General features: G+C 35.3%; 2 protein-coding genes across 11 annotated transcripts in view; one reads left to right on the plus strand and one right to left on the minus strand.

Moving 5' to 3' along the window:
- BBS1 (Bardet-Biedl syndrome 1) overlaps window positions 1-852 on the minus strand; it is a 54,655-nt gene extending 53,803 nt beyond the window's left edge. Inside the window, exon 1 of the mRNA XM_053769904.2 lies at window positions 778-852. The gene's annotated coding sequence lies outside the window, so the exon portion shown is untranslated. The remainder of the gene's footprint in view (window positions 1-777) is intronic.
- Window positions 1-15,599, plus strand: part of Exn (Ephexin) — a 105,202-nt gene that overhangs the window by 41,615 nt on the left and 47,988 nt on the right. For 9 of the 10 annotated variants that reach the window (XM_053769888.2, XM_053769891.1, XM_053769890.1 and 6 more), the window contains one exon: window positions 12,800-15,579. In XM_053769888.2, coding sequence (XP_053625863.1) covers window positions 12,836-15,579 — 2,744 coding nt within the window. In that variant the 5' untranslated portion in view covers window positions 12,800-12,835. Of the gene's footprint in view, window positions 1-855; window positions 1,113-12,799; window positions 15,580-15,599 lie in introns of those variants that run through there. The other variant, XM_053769889.1, reaches the window with a different exon arrangement.

Here is a 15,599-nt window from a genome sequence, read left to right on the forward strand (position 1 = left end):
TTGTGATATCAATTAAATTTTATTTTCACCGTACTCAAAGCAATGAATATAATAAAGAGGCAAAAAATGCTTGATTATTTACAACAATAAAAAGTAGCGTTTTACCTTGCAATTAAAATAAATAAAATAATAATATGTGTTTTGAAACAAATAACAGTAAATTTGCAGAATACGGAAGTCGCTGAATTTTTTAATCAGAGATTCGTTCAGCCGTCAATCATAATTGCAGAGTGAAGATCACGCGATAACACTAGAAAATTAACTATACGTTCGCGTGAACATGAAGACGAAAATACGTCATGTAAAGCCTGTAATATAGTAAATATTGTGTGAGGCAAGCATACACGACCTACATTCCTTGGTAATTGATGTATTGGTCTTGGGGCGGGCGCAGACCGGCACCGACCTGCTTATGTATGTGTATACTTCTATATATTTTCAAATGAAGGGCAAAACGTGCTTTCACATGTTGGACACATGTGAACATGTAATCCAATTTTAGAATGACAAGTCAATATTCGACGTTCTATAATTAGATAAATCAGTTGTAGGTTTACGGTTTAGTATTGGTCAATTGGTCATTACAAATGCTCAAATGCAATCAAACTTTATAAATTAGATTGCTATTAGTATTTTCTTTATCTTTGGAAATATCTAGTCAAGAAATCAAGGATAACAATAAGTTTCTTAACTTTCCATAGGTCTTTTTAACTCTTTCAATCTCAAATTCTTAAAACTAGTTCAGGTCAGTCAATACAATACAAATAAGGTACTAACGTAGCTATCGGCTGCTTCTGAAGAATTCACCCAGCACCGTCCGTTTCACCCGGTTTCCACTAGGTCACTGGCTGGCAGAACCCGCGCGTCAGCCGAGTCGAGCGCACGTGTGTTATGCTTGCCATCAGTTATTATACCATCCATTTCGTGATTCCCATCGACCACCCGCTGAGTGCCGTTTAAAAACCGCTAATAATAACTCTATTTATCTTTCTGTGACGTCAGTGCCCAGTGCAGTTTAGTGTTATGTGCCTTTCGGATCTTCACGGACCAACGCATTGGAATTCATATTGTTTTCTTTCATCGAGTTAACGTCGATTTGTGTTGGAATATCGGTAAGTTGGCGGATAACTTCGTGTGAAAGTTTTATATTATTCATAAGAGATATTTATTAAAATTTAGTTATGTCAATTAATACGCGAAACTGTTGTTTATGTCTGCTTATTGGCTATATTTTTCTTTATTTGCTCGTGATTGTTCTTTCACAAAATATATTACGTTAGTGGCATTCGTTCAAACACAAATAAAAAAGAACTCTTTCATCTTATCGATCGAGTTAGATCGCGAATGATAGCAATCAACAAACTTTGAACACCTAAGGCATAAAACATTACCTAATCGAAAGTGTTTCGATTTATGTCGAGCAGTGTATATTTGTGGGTTTCTCGATCTCTGCATTACTATCATACTGTAAACCAGTGAAAGGGGTCGTTAATGTCCAATTGCAATTTAAATTGTCTTGTTGTGGGGTCAAACCAATTTGCACGCTGCTATTTCAATCAAAACAATAAACAAAAATAGGCATCTCTCTTTGTACGCTATAACAATACAACGTACAACTTCCGCTAAAACGGCACTATCAAATGTAATGGAAGTTATAAACCAATCAATATTTATTTAAAGAAAACTGCCTTTACCATCGTAAACTTTTCTGCGTTGAATTGCTTGGAAATAACAACTACGTTGTTGTACTGTAAGTTTTGAAGGTTTGATTGTTAGATTAATTTAATAACCGTACAGTAACAAATGAAAATCAATTATTTTATTATGCGCTTAACGAATTAATTTGTCTGGTAATTTACCCAACAGTTATTATATCAACAACTGTTACATTACATGTATTACCGCTTTTTCTTTTTTATTGATTCCTCTTTACAGTTATCTGAAAGAGGGACTAGGAACAGTATTGATGTTATTAATAACCGTGACAATATTTACTTTCTTATCGTCTGAAGTACTCTTCGCATATTTCCCTGCATTGTTTTCAATATTTGATTCAAGTGATTTGAAAAGTTTTCATGGCCTATAATTTAATTAAAAACTTAATAAATGTATACGCATCCGCAAGTTAGGTATTCGCCGGACTTTTTAGTAAGAAATTATTGGGCGCCATCTGTGTGCCTGTTAATAGAATAAAATAAAGAAATGATTACATTAGACATTAACATACAATTATATTATTCATATATTTCATCTGAAGTTATCTCCCACTCTTCTGTTTGGTCAAGTTCATCAATCACAATCGCCGGTGCAGAATAATGTACAAAATCATGTAACTAATATTAATCTAGTTATCATTTATTTAGCACACAGTACAAACATATAAGTACTAAGGGTTTTTCTGGAGATTGTAAAGGAATTAACATAAGTAATCTAAGAAGCTAGAATCAACGCTGATTTTCGCTAAAGTACTGTGGACACCAGTCACATTTATGTAAATGTGAGATTAGGCGGCAAAACGGCAACGAACGCGGAACATGTAAAAATTGGCGAAACAGAAAATTACACGTTAAATTGCTAAGTTCTATTAGGGTCAAACAAAGTCACGCGCCAACTTGTAGCGGTGTCGATGCGTGAGGTGAGGCAATACCTGTAATTGACGCCATATTTTATCATTTTATTGCAGACTTGCTCTGCTTGTGTTTGATTATGATGCTCAAGATTGCTAACTCTACACTTATATCTACATACAGAATTTTTATTTAGTATTTTCATTTATTCAGTTAATTACATGTCTAATTATAAGAATTTACTATGTTATAAGCATCAGTCGTATGATCAACCAATGGAAATTTTATTAGTAATGTAGTTTTAATTTCAGACATATCAATACGCATATTCACAATGAGGAAAATAAAACAATGGTTAATTGGGTCGATTTACCATTGAGTTCGCCAAATATTTAGTTCCATTCGTTGAAAGTGAATTCGCAAACATCCATGAATAATATATTAAAATTCAAAAATGCACACAGAAGATGCTTGATAAAAACCTCAAGATCAAAGAAAACCATTCCAGGCAGATCACATAGCAGGATATCCTTGAGTTGTCACTTAATGCATTTTTATTCATACCTTGTTCTGATGATTTTACATTTGCACTTCTCCTTAGTATATTTTACTTTATAGAGAGCAAAATAAACAAATAAGAAAATCATCAAAATAAGAAAATCATTCAATAATTATCATAAAAACTAAAAAACGCATCGCGCAGACCGCCAGAAAGTCAATTTTAGTTGTAATTCCCAAACCGATCCAACTCCTTTTTCATTTTAACCTAAATTGGAATTTCCCATTTTGTTACAATGACACCGAAAATTCGATTGCAATGTGCAAGGATGCAGTAGGTACCGATTTCATTGTCTCGCCTAACAATACTCATTGTCCGAGTCCTATTCTTTGCAGTTTAATTATGGTAGTGCTAACAATTTGGCATTTTGGCCCTTGCTATCTCTTCCTATGAAATCATTAGTGTTGTAAAGATAAAGGTTTTCTCAGATTTTTTCTTTGTGCTCATTCTTTATTGCAATATTTGTGGTTTTACGCATCGTACTTCCCCGTATTGCATAATTGTTTAAAAGTACATTGTGATTTGAATTCATTTCAAGCATTCTGCGTCCTTGTTTGTTTGAAATAAAAATTATGTACGTTATTATTATTTAATTATGTTTATGAATGTTGTTTTATCTTATCAATCTATTTACCTTAATCTCACTTCCTTTCCAGCGTTTGTAACTGATGACACATTGAATGTTGAGTTACAGACTTAACAAATATATTTTCAGATGCTCTATAGTATCTGGGAGTTCTTTTCTCAGAAATGTGATATTTGCTAGTAGTTACTCCATGGAGTACCTAGGTAAACGGTAGAATCCTATGGTTAGCAGTACGCTTGAATACAATAATTGATTCTATTTTTATAGAGTGTATTATAATTGTATATAACGCTGTTTTTTTTTATTCAGTTCTTCCAAAGGCATCTGGCATTATGTTTACAGATATCATCAGTATTTTAATACACACTAACTAGAAATCAGTAGTTGACGTCTTTGGTTGCCTTTTCAGCAAGTAAATTGTTGTTACTCGGTACATTCGATATATATCGTTACAAGCTGTTTGGCAGTAGTTATCATTAACGACATGGTTTTCCTAACATCCTCCCATTGTCTAACCGTCAATACGTCTGACGACATATTATTGTAACCGTTGCGATCATAATGGGACGCACCTGCCTCTGTGGTCACAGCACCTTTTAGGTGGGCAATGGTAGTCGCAATAACTAGTCGTGTTTTCAATTACGCGCATTCGTGTATCAGCTTTTAGATATTCATCATCCGCCTGCCGTCATCTCACTTATTATGAGGGGTCGGTACAGCACATGTTTCCTCAGTGGGCGTGTGGTTTCCACACTAGAATACGACTTCTCCATATACTCCCGTGGATGTTGAACTTATATCTTCACATGATCATCGTCAGCCATTTTATTATCTTTACATTGGGGCGCCTTCCTCATTAATATTCATATATCCTTATATATTATAATACAAAATCCTGTGCTGCGTCTGACTGTTCACGATAAACTCAAAAACTACTGCTACTACTACTTTCATATTCTCACTTAGTTTAATGTCGTTTGAGAAGTTGAGGATATTTGTAACCGCATTTTTCTATTTGCACATCGATTAGTAATTGCTTAACTTTTTACTGTCCCAGATTTAACAAACACTTATTCTCAGTCTTCACGTAGGAGTACAACTCATAGAATGACTTATAATAGATACCATACAGAAGGCCCGATCGAGAACGATATAACGAAACAGAAACTTGTGCCGTGGTATATATCAATCATAACTTCGTCGATGCCACGAGAGTTAATGGAATAAGGCAAATGGAACCATTGGCCTGACTATCGTGAGCTTGCATTATATAGACCCCACGAAGGGCTTGTGGTATGGCATCATATCTAAACTTGTAGACGCCCTCTGGTAAAACAAATGTGTTTGTGGTTTTCCAGTGAATCGTTAGGCAATAGTATTAAATGCGTTTGCATTAGCGGCGCTTAACACATTATCACTGCGGTTGGCACTCATTGTTGGAGTTATCACGTCGGTTTACATTGTCCTATTCAGATAGGCTTGACAAATAGCTGGTCATAAAAACAGTCATGTTATTGTTTCAGTTTTTTTCGCTATTTTGCAGCAAATGTTATCCATTTCCCAGTATAACCCGATATAATGTTGCGACTTCGGCTAATGTCCCGTCTGGTTTCCCACGGGCGCAATATTACGCAGTTTACATACATATATACTTTCTTCTTTCTGATTGTCCCGGGTCTTGGATGTTTATCTATAGTATATGTATTTGTTATAAAATATACCTAGTATCGTTGAGTTAGTATCGCATAACACAAGTCTCGAACTTACTTTGGAGCTAGCAAAATCTGTGTGATTTGTCCTAATATATATATATATATATATATATATATATATATATATATATATATATATATATATATATATATATATATATATATATATATATATATATATATATATTATTTATTTATTCTTGAATCACTCTATCTTTTTTTGTGGTATAGTCAGCAAACGAGCATGCGAATTGCCATGATACAATACTATCCATTTAAAAAAACCTACATAAAATACCGTTACGTAGTTTTTAAGATCTAAGCTAGGGACAGATAGCGAGAAGCGACTGTGTTTTACACTATGTAGTGACATACATGTAGTGTTATGACCTGTAGCAATAGGTGTATATATATAAACCAAGATGACAGTCCAATAGAGTTAGTACTACCAAGGAAGTCCGGAAGATTCATAGTGTCTGATCGTTGCATTTATCGTCGCATCGTCCCACGAGAGAAAGTCGATGAAGTATCGACATTTGCATAATGTCACAGACCCCCTATAAATGTTACGTGGCCCTTCGTGACAATCACAATTCGTGGTGATGGATGTCATCGCCAGTAGGTAGTAGTTTTAATCACCAGCAGACCAAGCGCCAAAATCGTTGTCATCGTTACGGTAACCGTTTTTGCTACGTATATGGAAAATTTTGTAGCAAATACGGCTACTACGTTAACAAGAATATTCGTGCTTATTATTTGATACTATATGAGACCACTATATGATCACACTCGTATGTAATTTGAAGAAATTTATAGCTTGAAGATGAGAAAAATTAAAATATTATTAAGACAACTTTTGTCAGTCATTACAAAGTAGAACAAGTTGCAATTTATTAACGAAAGTAACTGTAGTTCGCGTGGAATCTTGCAACTAAATTTTGACGCAGATTTCTTCAACCAATAGAGCTGAAATTTTGTGAATACAATGCATTATTATGATATGGATGACCTGAAGTTGCTACCAGGATCGCTCCCGACGAGGGAACTGCTCAACAATTTACTGCACGGACACGATTTCGTCACACGTTGAATTAATTAAGATCTTTCTGACGACAATAAAATTTGTGACAAGATGTATATTTTTGTAACAAAAAAAAATTATCTCCGTAGGTTGTTAACATCTGCACAAGTTAAACCCAAAATAATATTTGCTATTTTATCAATGTGAAAGTACTTTATGAAAGCATGTGTATTTAAGACGCCATTAAAATCCTAGAGTTATGAAACCAACATTACTGAACTCAGGCGGAATTAGTTAGATAATATCATTATTACCCATACTTTGTATGTTAAAAGCTTTTAATACAGTCTCAAATGTCAACGTAATGACTGGAAAGTGTATTAAATGTAATTATTATATGACTAAGTAAAAAACAGCTGATGACTTTTGTCTCTTCTATCGAGCGTTGATCATTTCCTATTTGCCGCATCGTTAGCAGTCAAAAAGTTGTGTAATACTTTGAATTACATTCATTCAATTGAATGTCGCTTCTGATTGATATCTGCTCAATGTTATCAAGTGTTGTCGAAAATAAACATATTAGCTAAAAGTGAGATATTACATAATGACGTTCATAGCATAGATTATAGTGTTCGCTGAGCCTTGCAATAAACAATTTTTCTTTTTTAACCCCCAACGACAGAAGCAGGGGAGTTATAAGTTTAACGCTGTCTTTGTATCTGTCTGTGTTCCATGGATCCTAGCAGTTAAACGACTCAACCGATTTAGAGCAAGTTTCTTTTTATTTCGGTCGACTTCGGTGGCACAGTGGTAAAGTGCTTGCTTGTCTCTTGCTCTGAACCGAGAGGTCCCGGGTTCGATCCCCGGTCGGGTCATGATGGAAAATTATCTTTTTCTGATTGGCCACGATCTTGGATGTTTATCTATTTATATGTTCGTTAGTTAGTATCCCATAACACAAGTTTAGAACTTACTTTGGGGCTAGCTAAATCTGTGTGATTTGTCCTAATATATTTATTTATTTGAAAGATAATTTAATCAAAAGTGTTCTCAGCTTTTGGAAAATATGCGTACATCCGTTTGAAAACCGTTAGCTCTCTTCTAGCAGATGAGATGATGCCAGCAACTTCAGAGTCGGGAGTTCGTAAATTTTTAATTCAGTTTACTACTAGACTAGTGCTGGTACTAGTAGTTCTAGTTAGATCAGTCGGATCGAATCTAACTAGAAAAAATCCCTAACCATATGTGATATCTGATCTTCCTTATATGGCTGGTGATTTAAATAATAGGAGTTTCTAATCACTAAAACATGGGTTAAATACGTGATAATATAATTGAAAAACGCCTATGAAATCTGGCCGATCATAAGATTCTCACAAAACATTCAAGTAGTGATTTAGTGTTTAGCTCATCGAAACTCCATGAATGAGAATTTATAACTAAGGTCATTTATCGGCCTACAAACCGTATAAATTAGAATTACACGAGGCCAAATGCAATTTTCAACAGGCACATGCACTCTTCATTTTCGTGGAATATTATTTCCTTTATTTGGCAAATCAATATTTAAATCTACAATTATGTTAAACTAGCTTCTGCCCGCGGCTTTGCCCGCGTAATTTTTTCCGGGATTAAAGGTACCCTATGTCCTTCTCCATACTTCAAACTACATGTATGCAACACTTCAAGAAGATTGGTTGAGTAGATAGAGCGTGAAGAGGTAAAAAACAAACTTACTTTCGCATTTATTACTTAGGATTAGATACGCATAATGCAATATTGTAAACTTGTAAAGGAATTATGAATTATTACAATACATACGTAAATGGAACTAATAGGGAGGAATAATTGAAATGCATAAATGTAAAAAAAAACATAATTTTGAAGCCTGTCAAAGTTTACAAATGTCTGCTGAACTGTTGTATTGTTAAATGAGTAAATATTATGTGTACGAGTTTTATGGTTAAACTTTCCAGACTGCAAATTCGTAGATTTCTATTGGTATAGTGGGAATAGATCAAAATATATTCTAAAAAGAACCCCTAAATTACATACAAATAAAGAACAAAATAAGAAGAAATGATATTAATAATATAATTGTAGTCATAAAATCTAGTTGTTTCAAAGGAAACGAACTCATAAATCTGCACCATTTAATAGACTAAATTTATATGCTTTAGAATCTCAAGGAAATCTCCTGTAGACGAAGGACGTATATTCCAGCAAACGTGACTTTGATGGATGGAAGCAGCGTCGCATAGGTACGGCCTACGGCCTGTATTCGGTTCGTCCGTTTCAGCCTCCGAGCTGGCTGGGTGTGGTGCATATGTTCATGTTCATGTTTAGAATCTCAAGGAAATCTCCAAAAGCCGTTTGAGATTCATGAGACGTAGGCGCCGTTATTTCTACAGTTACACAAACTGACTCTTTAGCGCGCCTGCGGAAAGTGCGGCCATGGCCAGCGTTCGAATTTTAAATAATGTCTCCTTTTGTTTTTAATAGGTTTCTGTGTTGCCAGTTTATTTATGTAAGAATGTTAGTGTGCATAGACAATAATAGACATAGATACAGGGAAAGTACGCTACCGATAGTTACGGGACTTCGTGAGAAAATTGTTACATTCCTGATACTGTGGTCATTTTGATATAGTGGACTTTGTACGACTAAAGGCTTATAATATCGTTTTACTTATTTAAAACGAAAAACTTAAAAAAGGAATAATCGAATTTCTGCTGTTATGCTACAGTAACCACATACATACATACAGCTCACATTAAAATTCAATTGAAACAAAAAAATTGACGAATGTTTCAGACAGACATTTGCGCGTTCATTCATTATGAACAAAAACGTCTTGTCTCATTTTGTTCGTGCATCTGTCAAGCCATTTAGTATCAACAGACAGCTGGGTGCTAGATGAAACCTGATTATGTACAGTTAACTGCATGTGCTGTGCATGTTATCATTGAGACTTATTTATAAAGAATTTCTAAGTTTATGTGATATTGACTGTACCTACATTGTTTTAAAAGTTGTTATTTATGTCTGAGAATGAATATGAGTGTTTTGCCATATAAGGGACGCGTAGCCTAAGAAGCCGTAAGTAACAATTTGACGACCTCGGTGGCGCAGTGGTAAAGTGCTCTGAACCGAGAGGTTCGATCCCCGGTTGGGTCATGATGAAAAATGATCTTTTTCTGATTGGCCCCGGTCTTGGATTTTTATCTATATACGTATTTGTTATAAAATATAGTATCGTTGAGTTACTATCCCATAACACAGTCTCGAACTTACTTTGGGGCTAGCTCAAACTGTGTGATTTGTCCTAATATATTTATTTTATTTATTTAACAATAGCGTTCTCAAAGAAGGGTTTGCGAGTTGCGGCGGCCGAATCTTCAAAATTTTAAGCTTTTTGTTTACAAATACAGGCCCGGGGGCTACGGGGCGGCGTCTTAGCACCGAATGCAAGGAAAAACGCAAATGGAAACAAGTGAAAATAAGAGAGAGAGAGACAGAGAAACTCATAGTGAAAGACCAAATGGATTTGAATGTTGTTACTTATGCATAACATGAAGTGGTCGTACTGACATACGGTCAGACAATGGCCGACGATGTACCAACATACTTATATACAATGTTTAACACCAATCAATTTGCATCATCGGTTCGTAGTATTATTAACTTTTACTTTCAGGCAAACGTTAATATTTATGAGAGAAACCATTAGATCTTGTTGTACAAAAGGTTGTGAGGACAGGTTGTTTTTGCCCGGGTATTCCCACGCACTCTCCATGATTAGTCAAATGAGCTCTAATTCTTATTTTCATGCAATCTCTATACTTTTTATCGATTGAGTTATTACTAACACTAGTGTCAAATTTTATTCAAGTCGCTAAACTTTACTTTTACGACTTCCTACTCCCAAATAGTGACAAGTAACCTAATCGCATTATTTAGAAGCTCAAACTGCTTTTATACTTTTGCGTTGCATAATTATATATTAAACGACATTGTCATGTAAAAAAAAGGGAATTAGGTGTGATACTAAACAATTGTTTATGTAAAAAAGTAATTTTATTTCACAAAGTAAAAGGGGAAAGGTAGGGAACAATTATATAAAATAAAAGGTTTACAAAAATATGGGCCCAGGAGGACGCTTGACCGATATCGGCGATTATAGTTAAAATTTAAGTAAATTAAAAAGTTAAAATTTAAGGTTAAAATAAAGGCCGGCAGGCGTTGGATGGTCCCAGCTCTGCTAGTTACCTATCGGCTGTTCTAGCCTAACTGGTGATCGAAATCCTCTCCAGATGATAATTTTAATAAAGTAGCACTCAACAGAGGTTGAGGATTCGGAAGATAACTCTTGAGGCCAGTGCTTGTGCCCGTACTTTGCACCCTTTGAAGGGTTGGTATGATGAAGTCAATAGGTAGTTAATACTAAACAATTCCAAATTGTGTGCGGGTCCTTGGATTGAATTGAATTTTCGACAAGTTTGTTGTTAGACTTGTATTTTATCAAATATATTATTTTTTTTATTTATTTATTATTTTAATTTCTTAATAATTTCGACAACCGCCCGCAAGGCAAGATGACCGTTGGTCAACGACTCACGTTGACAATTATGTACGTGACAGCTGACGTTGTCAACAGGCACGACCATAGATTATCTACGAACGGCTTTCAAACGTATAAAAAAAAACAAAAGAAGGAACTCATACGATCGATCAAAATATTTTTAGAAAAATAAGCGTATTAAACGCGCACATACCTTTTTTTTATTTCCCAGACGTTTCGGACGGTAGAATCTTTTTCTGTCGTTTAATATATAATTAGAAGCTCATATGGTGCGAGTAAGATTTGGCATATTCGATAACAGGCGGGCTTCTTCAAAAATTTTAAGGTTTTATAAAGCCCGGGTCAGACTGGGATCTGGGCTTCTCTGCGTCACATCACAGCCCCCTCTAAAGCAAGATATTCCTCTATCTATGCCTTTACCTTTGCCCTGTTTCATTTCTATTTATTACTGACCATTAACACTTATTTGTATCACGTCCCGACCACTTTCTAAGAGGTTAACATGCGCGTGGTAACTCGAAATATAACGATCAGTAGTCTACTCCCACGCACTATTGTGCAATGTTTGGATACATTGACATCGTTTTCCACTTGACTTGATTCGAGTTGCGATTGAGAAAATATATCGTTTTTGACCGTGAGAGGAAAGCGAAGGTTAAATACCCATCACGGGAAGAGACACCCTTCTTATTCTCCATATTAGATTTCGCTATGTTCTATGGTAATCGTGGCTTGTCATCACAATCGTTGTTCCCAGTCCCTTACTTCATATCTCCGATCAACATTCGTGTTGACATCGGCCACGTTGCTAGTGATAAATGTTTGTTGTTCTATTTTTTATTTTGAAACTTCACCTGTCCATGTTATTGGGCTTCGGAGCGTCAACCTCAAATAGAACACACGAGGATGAGAGAGATGTGCTGCAAAAATTTTACGACAGAAAGTTGTATTTCCATCAACCTAAATTCATTATTTCAAAAGATTTAGTCTTTTCAAAATGGCCGAAGAAAGCTTTATAGAAAATGAAAGGCCAAAAACAAAAGACGCTTTTACTTTTAAACCTTACCATTGAGTAGAACTCGCAAAATGCATAAATAGCTAATAATACTGACATTTGTGCTCACCGCCATAAATAAATTAAACAATGGCATTTGTCGCCTGCTTACTGCTTAGATCTTTATGTTCTAATGAATGGTGTGGCCATTGTCATTCAAATGTGCCGTGAAACGCCATGTCCAGACAATTTGATGACAGACATGCATCGCCTCTCCAAGTATTACAAGAATCAAATCAAGAAATTTATCATACGATAATGAGAAATAAATTTCATTTTATAATAGTTTTGGCTACAAATTACTTTGTGGTTTTAGTTATTAAAGAGTATCTACAGTCTTCCATATAACAGTGTTATCATTAGCACTTGTCACTCAAAATGACAGCAATAAGTTTAAATACAACAAGACACGGATCTCTAACGATAACACATTGCTAATGGCTCGTAAATCCCCAACACCTGTACACAGTTAACAAAGTACAGATGCAATCACGTGAGAAATTGAAAGTCACAATAGTACTTTTAGATACTGTTGCAGTAACAACAGGAAAATTGTTAACAAGACGAATGGTGTGTGGAACGAGGCACACGCCACACATTAAAGTAACTTTCGCTTTTATCCACAACTTTGTTCGTTCATTTTGACTTTACGATATCGATACAGTAACGACACGTAATCTTTTCCTACAATCATTAATACGTAATTTAATTGTTGCAGATGGCGTAGACAAGCGGACAAAGATATCCATCACAAATGTTGTTAAGCAATCTAATGGAAGACGAAGCAATTTCGACGAACAAATTGATCACATCAATAAAAGGCTTCAACCCCAACGGGAGAGAGCATGGAACTATTAAGACGCTCCTGAAAAATTTTATACTACCTGATAATAATAGCATGGCTATCAAAGAAAGTAAAAGTAACGACAAATGTGTCTATTCTGTCCCGATTACAACTTTGTCGCCTGTGAATCATAGAATGAAGTCTATAAATGAGGCCAAAATGGCGTTTTTAAACTCCACAGTAAACAATACGCCACCCCGGCCTCCGCCAATTGTCAAGAAGATTGAACCAACTGTTCATTATGCTCAGTTAGCAATCACTACCTCTAGCGAAGACACCAGAAGTACAGGTGGAGGTAAAAATATCAAAACGAATAGACAAGATATCAAAGAAAATAAATTAAACTCTTTACCGATAGACATATCACCCAATGTTAAGAAAAAAGTGGAACAACAACAAAGAAAAGTTAGCTTCAAAATTAAAAATGCATCAACATCTTACCGGAGGCCACCATTAGCGATGAAAACAATGACAATAAAAAGTAGTAATGTCGCTGAATTGACCAAGAAATTTAACAACTTAGTGACTGATTCCCATAACACACCTTTCAAACAATCCAAGCTTGTCAAAACTATAGAAGATTTGCAAACAAACTCTCTTTTTACGGCCAGTAACAGTTCTACACCGTCTTCAACTCTTAGCTCTAGCCCGAATATAAAAATTGTTGTGCGACAGAAAAGGGGTTCTCGAAGACGAAATAATAGAAAACGATGTTCCAGTATGGATTCTATAGACAAATTACTAGTATCTGATAATTCTTCAACCAAAATCGGTGTTATTCGATCAAAATCTGATGGAACAAAGATACCAAAATCTCCAAAACGGCAATTAAAGTATAATGACGCTAGCACAAAGCAAAGTGGATCAGATTGTGTGGATGGCAGCCCTGTTAATCCGAAAGATGCCGAACCAAAGAAAGATAAAAATATGCCGCAAAACAACGTAGTGAAAAATGTGATTAAAAAGTTTGAATGTGAAATAACGGCTCAATCAAATGTTAGCACATTAAAGAAAAATAATGATAATGCTAAAAGTACAATACCCATAAAAGAAAAACCTAAAGTACCTGAAAAGAAATCATCATTAGTTTTAACGAAAAATTTGGTAGTTAAAGATGGTGTTCCTAAAATAAGAACTATAAAACCGTTAATAAATAATACTATTCAAAAACAATGCGAACATTTTAAACCAAGCTCGCCAAATTCTTTAAAAAAGAAAGAACCTATTTATTCTTCATACGAAAAAAAGAAATTTAAAACAAACTATGTACATTTAGAAAAATTACCCCTCAAAGTGGTTGAGATTATCCAAGAAGATGTAAATGAAAGTACTTCTATAATTATAAATTCAGATGATTCTCAAGGAGCTACTCCAAGTAAACAAGATGAGGAGAAAACTTACCAAGATTTAAGTTCATGCATAACCCCTAATGAGTCGTTTTTGTGGAGAAGAAAAAGTAGTACTTATTCAGATATCGAAAAATCTCCTTCCGACAGCCCTTACAGTATCTTATGCATATCTAACAATGAAGTTATTGTTAATAGTGAACAAGATATTCCAGAGAAGTTACTAAAACATGAATCTCAAAAATTGAAATTAGATGAATCTCAAAATTGTAATGACGGCTCGAAGAGTCCTAAATGGGATCCTTGTTCTGATTTTGAGTCAAATCTCGTCGAAGCTATTAACAAAGATGTTCTTGTGGGCTTCACAACTAAATCACAGAAGAAATCCTTGGTTGAAAACGATTATGAACTTTTGGAACCAAAAGATACTGAAAACATCACCATCATCCCCATCAAAGCAGTAGATACAACTATATCATCAAAAATAAATTGTCCATTGCCAGAAATTCCCAAAAAGAGTCCTTCTGCATCAGTCAATGAAGTGGCAAAAGACAATATTTACCAGTGTCTTTTAGAGCTCCGATCACATCCAGAAGGTGACGAGAGCAGTTTTCATAACTATGAGCTTTGTGACAATAAACTTGAAGAAAGGACACGAGGAGATGGCGACAGCGACGATGGATATGAATATTGTAAATCACTCGTCAAACCTTATTGTGTGACTTCCAGCTCGGGTATTCAAATAGCAGAAAACTACCGTCCTGAGGCTGATAGTAACAGAAAGAACTATCTAATATCCAAATCTGTAAGTGGGACATCAACTGTAAGCTACGAGAAGATTGGATCTGAAAGGATTTACGAAAAGATTCCCCCTCATCCTAAGTCTAAGGACAGTAGTCCTAATAGTTATGGCAGTAGACACTCATTTGCATCAGATTACACGGGGTACAACGAGTCGGAGAATATTTACGATACGATAAAACACGGGGACGGTGCTTCCTTGTCGCACTGCTACGAGAGTATTCCAAATAGTCCGAGTATGGTGAAGCTGCGGAATAATGTGAAGAAGCAGCTAACTTCTGCGATACAAAAACGTTTATCATTTGACACCGTGTCGAACATAAGCCATTGCACGTTATCCAGCGAGCAGAAGACGAATAGTATCTACGGCCAGAGGTCTGTGTTGAGCTACAATGGACAAGAGATCGCGTTTCAAGTTCCTAGCAGCGAAACCAGCGTCAGTGATAGGAGCGACGACTGGGTCGACATATCTGATGAGGAGAAAAATGAGGAGCAGAAGATTATTATGTAAGTACCACAATTCATCA

This window comes from Plodia interpunctella, chromosome 3 (genome assembly GCF_027563975.2).
Source record: "Plodia interpunctella isolate USDA-ARS_2022_Savannah chromosome 3, ilPloInte3.2, whole genome shotgun sequence".
Lineage (NCBI taxonomy): Eukaryota > Metazoa > Arthropoda > Insecta > Lepidoptera > Pyralidae > Plodia > Plodia interpunctella.